Source organism: Parasteatoda tepidariorum, chromosome 9 (genome assembly GCF_043381705.1).
Source record: "Parasteatoda tepidariorum isolate YZ-2023 chromosome 9, CAS_Ptep_4.0, whole genome shotgun sequence".
Lineage (NCBI taxonomy): Eukaryota > Metazoa > Arthropoda > Arachnida > Araneae > Theridiidae > Parasteatoda > Parasteatoda tepidariorum.
This window is the reverse complement of record NC_092212.1, coordinates 5,599,912-5,612,669: the sequence shown is the minus strand read 5'-3', so window position 1 is coordinate 5,612,669 and position 12,758 is coordinate 5,599,912. Positions and strand designations below refer to the sequence as shown.

General features: G+C 27.7%; 1 protein-coding gene across 4 annotated transcripts in view; it reads left to right on the top strand.

The window, feature by feature from the left end:
- The first annotated feature begins 438 nt into the window (after positions 1-438).
- LOC107451803 (degenerin-like protein asic-1) overlaps positions 439-12,758 on the top strand; it is a 22,272-nt gene continuing 9,952 nt past the window's right edge. For 3 of the 4 annotated variants that reach the window (XM_071185230.1, XM_071185231.1, XM_043055980.2), the window contains exons 1-5: positions 439-594; positions 7,700-7,798; positions 8,290-8,392; positions 11,444-11,507; positions 11,762-11,813. In XM_071185230.1, the coding sequence (XP_071041331.1) occupies positions 442-594; positions 7,700-7,798; positions 8,290-8,392; positions 11,444-11,507; positions 11,762-11,813 (471 nt within the window). In that variant the 5' untranslated portion in view covers positions 439-441. The remainder of the gene's footprint in view (positions 595-7,699; positions 7,799-8,289; positions 8,393-11,443; positions 11,508-11,761; positions 11,814-12,758) is intronic. The other variant, XM_043055981.2, reaches the window with a different exon arrangement.

The window sequence follows — 12,758 nt, the reverse complement described above, 5'->3', positions numbered from 1 at the left end:
AAATAATACAAAAAATATTAAAAATTAATTAAACACATTTGTTTACGTATTAGTTATTTTTTCACAATGCAATCATAATAACTGCTCTTGGGCAATATAGGTATTATATATTAAGTTTTAGTCTTTCTAGCGTTAAAGTAGAACGAACAAACCTAATTCAGTAATAATGCTCCCTAATTTTGTGAATCGTATTTTATTCTTCTTTAAGAATTTTTTCTTGTAATTTAATTTTCTGAAAGAAATATTAAATTACGCAAAATTATAAACCGATTGTCTACCGAAATTGTAAAACTAAACTTCTCAATAACGTTGATAAACTTCTCAAAATTTGGAGCGGAAAACAAAAGCTTCGTTTCGTGAAACAGACCTAATATATTGTGTTTGACCCTTTAAAATTTATCAACATAAAAAACTATTTCTATTTATTTTATTGTGTTCACAATGGTGCTAGCCTCTTTTCCAGAAGAATATTTCTATCATTCAGATCCAGTTATTATGTATGCTGCAGTTCATGATCGTAAACATTTAGTGGATCCTTATACCAAAGGAATTATCATGAAAGGTGGATATAGATACACAGCCTTTGTTTCAATGGTAAATTTGAAATTTTTATTATATTTAAAATTGGGGGCGATGTCCTTATAAAAAATAAGTTTTCTTATTTTCGCTGCTATAAGTCTCATTTTCTGCGTTTCAGCTGTACATATACTTATAACAAAATTTATGAGCTGAGCTTAAATTAAACAGTGAGGAAGATATTGGTTAAAGTATAATTTTAATTATTCTTAATTAAAAAAAGTCACTTGCGCTATGAATCTTTAAAAGTATTTTTATTTGAAAAATAAAAAAATATTGATCCTTTTCTAAAAATAAAATGGTCATTTATAATTGCATCGGTCACGAATAATGCTTAGAACAACTGTTGAAAATAAAAAATTGTTACACAAGGGTCATTTTTGATGACATGTAATTAGGTATAAGATAAATAATCACAACAAATTGAAGCGGTAAGATATTACTTGATTAAAAATATACAATTCACTTTAAAAATATACAAGTTTGAAATAACTGTTGACATGTTTCAAGTACTCAAAAACAGGTGTCTATTTTCAAGATTTGCCAAACATAAATGAGGAGAAACAAAAGTGATATGAAATACAAAACGCTAAGTTGCTAAGGAAAAGTAGAAAAATAAAAATGAGGAACAAAACTAGAAAAAAACACAGTATCCGAGAGAAATAAAAGAAAAAAAACAAGACAAGAAAAATCTCAGTGGCAGAGAGAGGCAAATCAGAATAAAATGTATTTCAACGCGCTGTGGAAAGGAGGTAAGATGCTATTGTCGTTATAACACCATTTTTTTTCCTTATCAATTTTATATTTCAAATTACTTTTGTTTCTCATTTACGTTTGGAAAGTCTTGAAAATGGGCGCCTGTTTTTGAGCAGTTAAAACATGACGGCTATTTCCCATTAATTGTGAAGCGAATGAAGTTTTTTTTATCAAACACTGTAGTTATGTAATTGCATTAATTTTGATTTTTATGAACCACTAACATTTTTCAATAAAACTTAACATGTAATATGTATCCTAAATATGTATAAAGTATCCTAAATATGTATAGTTTAAGCAAAATTACTAAGACTACTGCACTGTAAAAAATATGATATTCAGTTGATATCATTGTTTGATGTTGAAGTAAACTAAAATTTTTTACAGGGCAGTAATTATTCATCTGTTTCGTTGTTTATTGAAAACAAATATTTTCATACGTGTCAGAACCAAATGAATGGCATTATTTCAACAACATTCCGTTTGTAAAACAAAAACATTTTAAATAATCTATTCCCTTTCAATTTTTACAAACAATTGTTACTTTCAAAATTTTATATAATTTTTTGTATGAAAATTACAGTTTTTTTTACAAATAATTTATGGAGTTTTCGTCAATACCGAAAATGGTAGCAGCTATACTTCAACATTTTTTTAAATTGCAACATAAATACTGCACATGATAAAATATGAGAAAGAATTAAGTGCCACTTTTGAAATTTTAGAGGTCCACTGCCTCCTATAAATAAAGTAAACCTTCTTAGCTAGTTCTTATAAAGTGCATTCTAGGATTTATAATGTTTATGCCTTATCCCAAATCAAATATCGATGCATGACTATTTTATTTTAGTTCATAACCGTTGTTGAACAGCCGACCCAATTTTTACGACTACTAGTGTTCAACTACGAATCTTGTAATTTTGAACCTGATCCAGAAGACAAGGGAACTCCTGTATCAAATATTGGGAGAAATTAGCTTTCGTGAGGAATTTTTGATGGAACTAAACCGCATTTAAGTTACACGGAGAGAAAGAGAGCGAGAACCTTCCCCCGGTTTGCCTGGCGATAGGGGGACTCTAACCCATGATCCATCTATCACTGATGATATTTCAGGTCAGCACTGTGTTTGGTGCAAGCCGGCTGCGGAATTCGTATAGACCAGCTATCGCTGGGATTCGAAACCGGTTCACCTCATTTGAAGGCGAATGCTGAATCATCGTGGTTCATGCATGACTATTATTGCAGTTTGCAATTTTTTTTTTTTTTTTTTTTTTTTTTTTTTTTTTTTTTTTTTTGCTTTACAGCGGGAAAAAAATCACTTTCGCTGCAGGTGTAAGCTTCAGCAGTGATGAAAATAAAATGAAATATTTTTACTTCGAATTTTACCGTTTGGCTCTTTTTGTTTCATTCAAAAATTGAAGGGAAAGGATATTTTTAAATTCAGAGCATAGATAAAGTGAAAAATATGCACATACAAATATATATAAAATAAAAAAAACTTTAACAGTAATTTTAAAATTTCAAAAGCATGTATTTTAAATTTCAAAGGATCAAACCTAACTAGTTGTTTTTCGGAACACCATCAAATGACCAATTCCAAACAACATCAAATATTTTGAAACTTCAAAACAATCATAAGGTAGTAACATATATTTATTTCAAATGAAACTGTTGGTAATTCTAAAGATATTATTTGCCAACAGCTATTACAAGGTTTTAAGAGAAATATCTTTAAAACTTGTTTTATTGATTTTTTTTGACAACATCTATTAAATTTCATTATAAACAAAGTTAATAATTACTATAGTAGTGTGCATAGGACACTGTGATGCACTATTGTAATTGTAACAAACCGCTATTGTAATTATTAACAAATACTATGTAAATAATTACAATAACAAAACAACAACCAGGTACAGAAAGTCAGATGGAAAATAAGGAATTGAGAAAATACTAATTTAGATGCATACCATGAAATCTTGTACGATATTTTTAATTTCGTTACGCTCATCATGGAAACAATTGTTCTCATACCTATGATCATCCATGACTGGTTTTGTGTACAGCTTCCAAATTTTCATAATCTAAAAAAAATGAAAAGCGAAAAAGTTGTTATTTTTAGGCTAATTATTAGAGCTTCGTAAAAATAATATTTGTTTTTTCAATATGTGAAAGAATGGAGACTTTAACATAATATAAATCAAGTTGAAAAAAAAAATTTTTTTTTGTTGATAAATATTAACGATTAAATCGATTTGGTAATGTATAAAATAAAAATTAATGACTTATGCTTAATTATACGAAAACCTTCTTGGAAACGTATTGTAGCATATCCGGTCGCAGGTTATATATCTAGCACAATAAAGAGAAAACAGAAATTTACGAAGAAAAAAAAACAATAATTCTTTTACTAAATACACATCGAATACATAGAACCCATAAATAAGATAAAAAGTACAAATAAAACAAGAAAATATATGAAAATGTAAAAACATTTTTTTTAATGGAGAAGAAGAAAAGACACTAATAATAATTTTAGAAAAAAATGTTTTTTTGAAAATTAGAAAATAATTTATAATTCTGAAAATAATAAACCGAGATGATATAATTTCGTCGTGTATTTATATATATCGTTTTGGATATAATAATATACTAGAATACAATAGTCATGCTTGTCAATTACAAACGTTGAATAATGTGTTTTGAATTTTGCTTGAAAACTAAATATTTATTGTAAGGTTAAGATATTATTTTATGACTTGCGAAGGAAGTAGATTTTGTAATTTTACCGTAGCTTCGATTTCACAGATCAACAATCATATAAGACAGTGTACCGGTCCGTAGATCAAATGGTGCCGGGTCGCCCATTTCATTGAAACTGAATTGAAACTCCTAGGTTTGTACCCCAAATTAAAAATATTTGTGTTCTATTAAAATTTTATTTATTTAAAAAAAACCCGACGGTAGTGACGAAAAATTGTTTAATGTTTTAAAAAGTAAAAAACAAGAAGACCACCGCAACTATTTTCTCTTTCAATTAGTCTTAATTTTAAAAAAAATCAATCGTCATAACAGTAAGCATCATAATAAAACACGAAAGAGCGGAGCGAAATTTACATTGGAACTAATGAAGAGCTTCGTCTTCTCTCACGATCGTGACTAATTGATTGAACTTTCCAGTAAGTTAAAATGTTAAATCAATTTATATTTATTTTTTGGTGTAACTGTATTTGATTTTGAAGTCATGTTTAAATACAATTAAATTAAATTAATAATACCCCAATCTAAAATATAAACAATCAATGCCCTCACCCCCCCCCCTGCAGGCTGCGATAAAATNTTAGAAAATAATTTATAATTCTGAAAATAATAAACCGAGCAGATATAATCTCGTCATGTATTTATACATATCGTTTTGGATATAATAATATACTAGAATACAATAGTCATGCTTGTAAATTACAAACGTTGAATAATGTGTTTTGAATTTTGCTTGAAAACTAAATAGTTTATTGTAAGGTTAAGATATTATTTTATGACTTGCGAAAGAAGTAGATTTTATAATTTTACCGTAGCTTCGATTTCACAGATCAACAATCATATAAGACAGTGTACCGGTCCGTAGATCAAATGGTACCGGGTCGCCCATTTCATTGAAACTGAATTGAAATTCCTAGGTTTGTACCCCAAATTAAAAATATGTGTGTTCTATTAAAATTTTATTTATTTTAAAAAAGGGGCCCCCGACGGCAGTGACGTAAATTTTTTAATGTTTTAAAAAGTAAAAAACAAGAAAACCACCGCAACTATTTTCTCTTTCAATTAGTCTTAATTTTAAAAAAAAAATCAATCGTCATAACATTAAACACGATAACAGTAAACATCATAATAAAACACGAAAGAGCAGAGCGAAATTTACATTGGCACTAATGAAGAACTTCGTCTTCTCTCACGATCGTGACTAATTGATTGAACGTTCCAGTAAGTTAAAATGTTAAATCACTTTATATTTATTTTTTTATTTTGAAGTCATGTTTAAATACAATTAAATTAAATTAATAATACCCCAATCTAAATTATAAACAATCAACGCCCTCCCCCCACCCCTCCAGCGGGCGGCGATAAAATTATCAAACGTCCGCAGTGATAAAAAGGTTGGGGAACACTGATATAAGACAGCAAATGCAAACAAAATTATATCATTTTACGAATTTTTAGCTACAGTTTATTTTTATAAATAAATCCTTTGTGATAAACTATTAACTTATTTTGTATGAAAAACATTATAACTTTTGTAATCTACCTTACTGCATGACTAATCTACGTTTCGAATCAAACTCTGATGTAAATGAATCGGTTGGTGGCGCTTTGCTCCAAATGATGAAACCCATACAGCATTCTAGTTTGAAAAGTCAAGTATTCCAATATATTTAACAATCTCAGTAAGCGTAGCCGATCTCGTGCACTGGGACAATTCGAGAAATATAGTAGTCATATAATGAATCAGATAAATACCTTGTTAAAAGGCAATTTTTACAAAGTAACGCCTACTTTTTTTATCAACACAATACCTATCAGGTGAAATAACAAATGTTAAAAGTTGAGCCTACGTGAAATGAAATATATTTTACCTAAATCTTAACACAGAGATCAGCAAAGTCTGGCTTGCATCACGTGTGATAAAAAATGTCCTTTGAAAGCAAATTGTATTAGGACTTAGTGCTAACGTGCATACCATTAGATTAGGGTTTGTCGGCAACGGATTCAACAATTACGACCCTTCAAATACTGCTTAGGCGAGAGTACATCTGAGAAATTTTTAATGCAAAATAAATACAACAGAAAAATTCAAAAATATGACGTCCCGAAAAAATGTAAGATCGGAAAAAAAATCTTTAAAATTTTTTTATGAAATAACAAAAGGAATTTATAAACGCATTAAAAAAAAAGATGTATCGTTTAAAAAAATTTCAAATTAGGAAAAAAAATTCTTTTAGAAGTTTTAAATATAACAAATGAAATTTTTATACACATAAGTGACAGAATCTTCAAGTTGCGTTAAAAATAGAATACTGGACTAATTGAATGGCTATTTGTGAAAATTATTAGAAATTCAGCTATTAGAAACAATCCAATATAGAAAGTGCCACTAGCAGCATACAATGACATTTCCGGTCAATGTTATGTATATATATANTATATATATATATATATATATGTATATATATACAATGATCAGCTTTGATTCCGATTGGTCTAGATAATTGGGGCTCTAATGTACATTGATGTGAAATTTCACTAGAGGTACACCATTAAAATTCACATTACATTTGAGACTTAAACGTATTTGCATTATTTTTCATTAAAATGTGTTAAGACGAGAATGAATTGGATAATTTTTTCAACTTGACTTTACCCCTATGTAGATATCAACTCGTTTTACATCTGTTTCGGTTTGCCTCTAAAGTAGGGAAGAAGTTAAAAGAATTGCTTATTTAATAAATACATAATGGCAGATAAAACTATCTTATTACTTATGCTAAAACTTATAATGAAACACTTGTACTACAACTGTTTAATTTTTTGAGAAAAGGAACAATCTTTTTGAAAGCTCACTGGGTTAATATTTGAAATTAATATAATATTAGGTTAAATAATCACTCACTGGGATTGTTAACATTTTTCTAGAAATAGGAGCATTGCATTATGAAAACGGTTTCAGAGTTATTCCTCTTGAACTAAGCCTATACTTTGTAGACTGCATATTTCTAGTGGTAGAAAATATATACTTTAACTATGATTCTCGGGTTTAGTAAGTTTGTTTCTAAGTTATTTTTTTAAGTTCGCCGAAAACGCAGCTTCATTTCAAAACACAAAAGAATATCAATTATACATGGCCCGACTTAGCCTAATTGGGGTCAGGAGCAAAAACTTCCTTGGGGGGGCCCCCTCTGATTTACTTCTTCAGTAATGAAGGTATTTAATCTGGAGGAATATAAAGGTATTCAATTTTGAGAGGTATTTAAATTTTTCACCTCATTATAGATAACAAGAAAATTGACTAGAACCTAAAATAGCTGTGAAGCCCCCCCCCCTCCAATGGTCAGACGAAATATCGTTTTGTCCATTTTATTGATTTTCTGATAATTCTATGTCCATCATGCTAAAAGCAGTTTTCTGATTGTTAACTTTGTCATCTAGCAGCGAAAAATCCATATCGTTGCTGACATTAAGGCTAAATTTACGCAATTCCGATGGCTCATTTAAGCCAATCAGAAGCCTGTATTTTTGTAAACATAACATTTTTCGATATGTAAAAATACAGGCGATATGCAATTATACAGTAATTCAAGTTAACTTTTTGTAGAAAGAGGAATTACGACTACCTTACCCTTACGGTTCAAACTGCATGGATTACTTGAAAGAATGGAGGAAAAACAATGGCACTGGACCGCTGAACGAGTTAGTAAGTATGTTTCAATGAATCCAAAATTACATTTTGATAACAATATAAACTATATTTAAAACTATATAAAATAAGTTTTAAAGAAAATATAAACTATATTTCAATGAAAATTCAATATAAATATTTTTAAAAAATAGTGTGTTTTAATGAAATTTTTTTTTACTCATATTTCAAATTACATTTTAATGAGAACCTTAATTGTATTTTTATGAAAATCTAAATCATACTGTGATTAAGTATGATTCAAATTTATATAAAAGTAAATTTAAATACCTTATCTATCAAATATGCAAGCAATGATAAAATAATTTTTAAAAAATGCAGTTTAATTTATATTTCTGTATCTATATTTTTATATTTTTTAAACAAGTTCGGGAAAGAATGACTTATTTTGTGTTTCAATAGATTAGTGAAAACAATAGACTTGTGTATCAAATTTATAAATAAGTATCAATAGATTAAAAAATATAAAACAATATTTTTTTATGCAGGCATGCATTGAGTACTGTAAATTGAGAAAACTGAAATTTAATAATGAATGCATTGATGAACATACTTGGTATGCACCTCACCGTGAAACTTTGTGTAATATAGGTAAGTTTATATAATAAGTATATAGTAATAGTAAGTTTATATTATATATANTATATATCCCTCTTAAAATACATGAGTATTTTATTGGAGTCTCAGATAAATATTTACACAATTTAAAATAAAAACGCAATGTTTCTAATAATTGTTACTAAAATAGTTTGAAAATGGTCCAAAATATGGATGATGTAAAAGAAAAAAGTTCGCAGAATGGGTTACCACGCTTGGCGACACTTCTCTTTAAACTTACTTTCTTCCTCCAGCTGGGAAGGCATTCGCTTGTACAAAGATTTTCCGTTTTATTAAACTTATTTATTTATTCTCTTCTTTTATTCAGTGGTTAAAATTAATAGCATTTTTAATAAAAAACAGTAAATTATACCTCGATTTAGAACTTTTACTCAAAATTAGGTTGGTAGAAGTTTGCTTTATTATTTGAAAGAATATATTTTTATTACTTAAATAAATAATTTAATCTCAATAATTATACCCTTTTTATTTTACTAAATTTTGATTAGCTTGATGGAATCTTGTAGTAAAAATTAAGACTTCTTTTCGGCTGCATAAAAGCAGATCTTATACGGGATAAGACTCAGTTGACGTTTTCAATTTCAATTGGCCTTGAAAAAACAATCTCGACAATTGCTCTTTTGTTAATTCATACAATGATATACAAGTTTGGATTGATATGTTTAGTATAAATACCAACGTATCAGGGATTTCCTGTAAATTTTAATTAAATGAGATCAGGAAACTTCTTTGCAGGGACACTCTGCATGAAATATGTGTAAATAAAAAGCATTTATTAAATGGTGCATTATCTATTCACTGCATTTGTATGCCATTGAGTGTATCAAGGAACAGTCGTTCCTACTTAAGTGCTTATGGGAAAAATCACATAAACCATTTACAGAAATAAAATTTAACGGAACCAAATCATTTTATATGAAACTAATGTTAAACTTCACAGTTTAAACAAATATTGGTTGCTTTTTGTCCCCACCTAATTGCATAAAGAAACGGTACTGAAATGAATTTTTTATTTTTTTTTAAATGTTTCATCTGTTAAAATGGAATTTCCGTTCTTCAGTTAAGATAAGGATACAATAGGTTGTTACTTCAACAGGGAATTCCTGTTCATTAGTTGGTCTAAAGAGGTGTTAGGAGTAAAATTGAAAAATTAATCAAAGCTTGCTGTCTGCTGTACAACGAAGTAGACAGAGGTGGTTTTACCCTACTGAGGTTTACTTCACTCACACATCATACGGAAGTACAGAGCTATTAGATTCACAGTTAAGACGTATGGTCCCCTCCTGGTGCGCTAGTAGCTTTGATAAGCAAAAGTTTAAAAGAGTGCGAAAAGGATTGATTCGAATTAATCAAAACAAAAAAAGAAAAGAAAAATAATGAAATTTGGAAACAATACATTTAAAAAAAATCCTAAACTAAAATAGTGCATTAATTTGAAATTTCTCAAATTTCCAGGATCAGAAAAAAATAAATAATTAAATAACTAATAAAAAAAACTTTAAAAAAAAACTGAATGTATTTGAAAAGAATATGCAAGTCATGAAAGTCTTAGTAGAAACTGAAAGGGAAAAATCTAATTTTGATAAATTGGCGAAATAAAGGGTATAAGAACAGTCCTCTAGTATAAATTTTATTCAGAAGGGATCAAATAATATTTTAGTACATATACTAGACTTTTCTCTAATATTGATTTATTTTTGTGCAATTTAATAAAATTTATATATTTATTTTTGCTTCAAATGACATTTATCTTCTATGATACTAGCATAGACAGTTTTAATTACAATTGCTTATTGATTATGAAACTGAGTCTATTTATTCAAGACGCTGTACTATGCGTTAAATACCATTAAGAAGTAAAATTTCTCAAACATTTAGAATTTAAGATTGAATATTGCACTCCCCTTGTAATCGAATAACCCGATTCTCTTTAATTAACTGCATATAATACTAATAATAAAGGAGGTATTCAGGGATATGTATGCCCAAATCATTCCAAGAACAGTAATTCAGAAAATATTATTTTTCAAAGAATGAAATCATTAAGGAAATAAAGCATTTTGAACTCTTACACAGTTTCATAGTAAATTTATTATAAGATTCTAATGAACTCCAAGTTTTTCGTCTGAGCTGATAAAATAGCTGCCAAACGCACCTAATAACTTTCAATTTTTTTTCCATTTTATTTTTAACTAATAAAGTTAGATATTTTAACAGATTCAGAATGGATTTCAGATAGATTCATTTAGAGTTTTCTCATTTTTATATATAAAATCAATTAGAGACTATTGTCATTAGTCCTTAAAGTAAAATCCCATCACTTACACATTTTTCTTCTCTGATGATCAACTACAAATATATTTATTTTGGCTCAAATAAATTTCCGATTTTTTCAAATATTTAAAAAATTCACTTATTTTATGTTTGTAAGACATTATTACTTTAAAGGGAAATAACTTTTATGAAATACATTTTTTTATGGCAATAGAATAAGTCTCTGTTAATTTCTTAAAAAATTTTCTTAAAAAGGTTTACATAATTTTGTTAATAAGACTGATTTAATTGACGACATCTATTAACTAAAACAACTTAGGTTTTTTATTTTTTTTATAATAAAAGTTAAATAATTCTTCAAAATATTGTTCCAATAAAACACGTTTTTAAAGTGTTTCATTATTTTTTCTAATTGTTTTATTATTAAAATATTTTTATTTTTTCGCAAATATTTTCTCTAAAGTGTTTATTTTTTCAAAAAACATCTTAGCTGCATTTTTAAAGAATTAATTAGAGTTTGATTCAATTTAAAAACTTAGCGAAAGCATCTTTTCTCTTATTTTTATTTGATAATCTCAAGTTTAATTGAATGCGATGTGAAAAATACTATATATATATATATATATATATAGTACTATTACTTTAAATTTAGAACCATTGTTTGCTGCGTAATAATAACCTGGTTCTCAAATTTTATTTTACTTATACAACTTTAATTAAATATTTTATTTTTTATTCTTTTTTTCTTAGGTCAAGAAAGAGTTACTGATAAAATTATTAAAGAATGCAGCATGGAATGTAAGCCAGCTTGTCAGTAGGTATCTTATAATCAGAAAACAATGTTAACATATTTAAGATTAAGTGTAATAATCTTATATTTAAACGCTCATTGCAACTCTCCTCGTTATAAATTCTTTTTGTTTTTATCTTATTTACTCTTTTTATTTTACTTACTCTCTTTTATTCCAATTCTCTTAAATGTTATTATTTCTTATTTATTTTTTTTCTAATTTCCTCCGATCATATTATTAATTGATTCATTTTCATTTATGTTTCCTAATTTTTCAGGGAGCAAAAGTATGAAATTGATTACGATGAAGTGGAATTTGAAAGTCGTCTGGTAATTGACATTTTTAAACATCTTTGCATTTTGTGTTTAAGAATGACTTTTAATTTTATATTTATTTATAGTGAGATTTCGATAATTCAAACTTCGTGAAACCTAATATTTATTTCTGACGGAATTTTTAGTTACATTTTATTTTAGTTATCACAAATTCAAAATTATTGCTTTATTACATAATCAAAATCAGTTGAATAATGTAAAAACTTAAATTCAATGATATCTAGAAAATTGCTTACAAAAGCAGTTGCGTACTTCTCAAGGAAATGATCCACATTTGAGTACTTACACCTAAAAAAGAAGTGAAGTGATATTATTTCTGCCAGAATTTTGTCTACCTCCCCTATCTTGAGGATCAGGAATCCAAATGTTCAAAAAAAAATATATGTTTATTCACAGAAAATTTCTTTTTGTGCTTGATTTCACAACTTAATTAATAGTTAGCATATTTGAAGTCACCTCAAAAACAATTAAGATTGACACTAGGTACTTGATTATTCAGGATGATATCTTTTTCTTTTCTTTTTTCTTCATTTTTTTTTTGCTCATTTTACTATTAAATTTTACCGATTATTCCCTTATTTCGGAGGCACTTTGGAATTATATTAATGAGGCAAAATTTGAATTATATGTGTTTAATGAGTAAAGGCCATATCACACTTAAGGAAATTCGTCCAACACAACCTTCAACTCAACCTCAACTTCAACTACTACCTGAAACAGTTGAACTATGGTTGCCATGCGGTTGAAAAGAGTTGATCATTGATAAACGAGTGATTTCTTTCTTTTTAGGCGATTTAGCGCTTTATACATAGACGGATAAAAATTTTCATCGAAAGACTCAGCGCGTGTGGTAATTAAATTTAATTTAATCGACGGCAATGGATCCTTCCTCAGCAATTTCAAGTTTGATCATTTACAGTTTGGTAAAGAAAAAAAAAG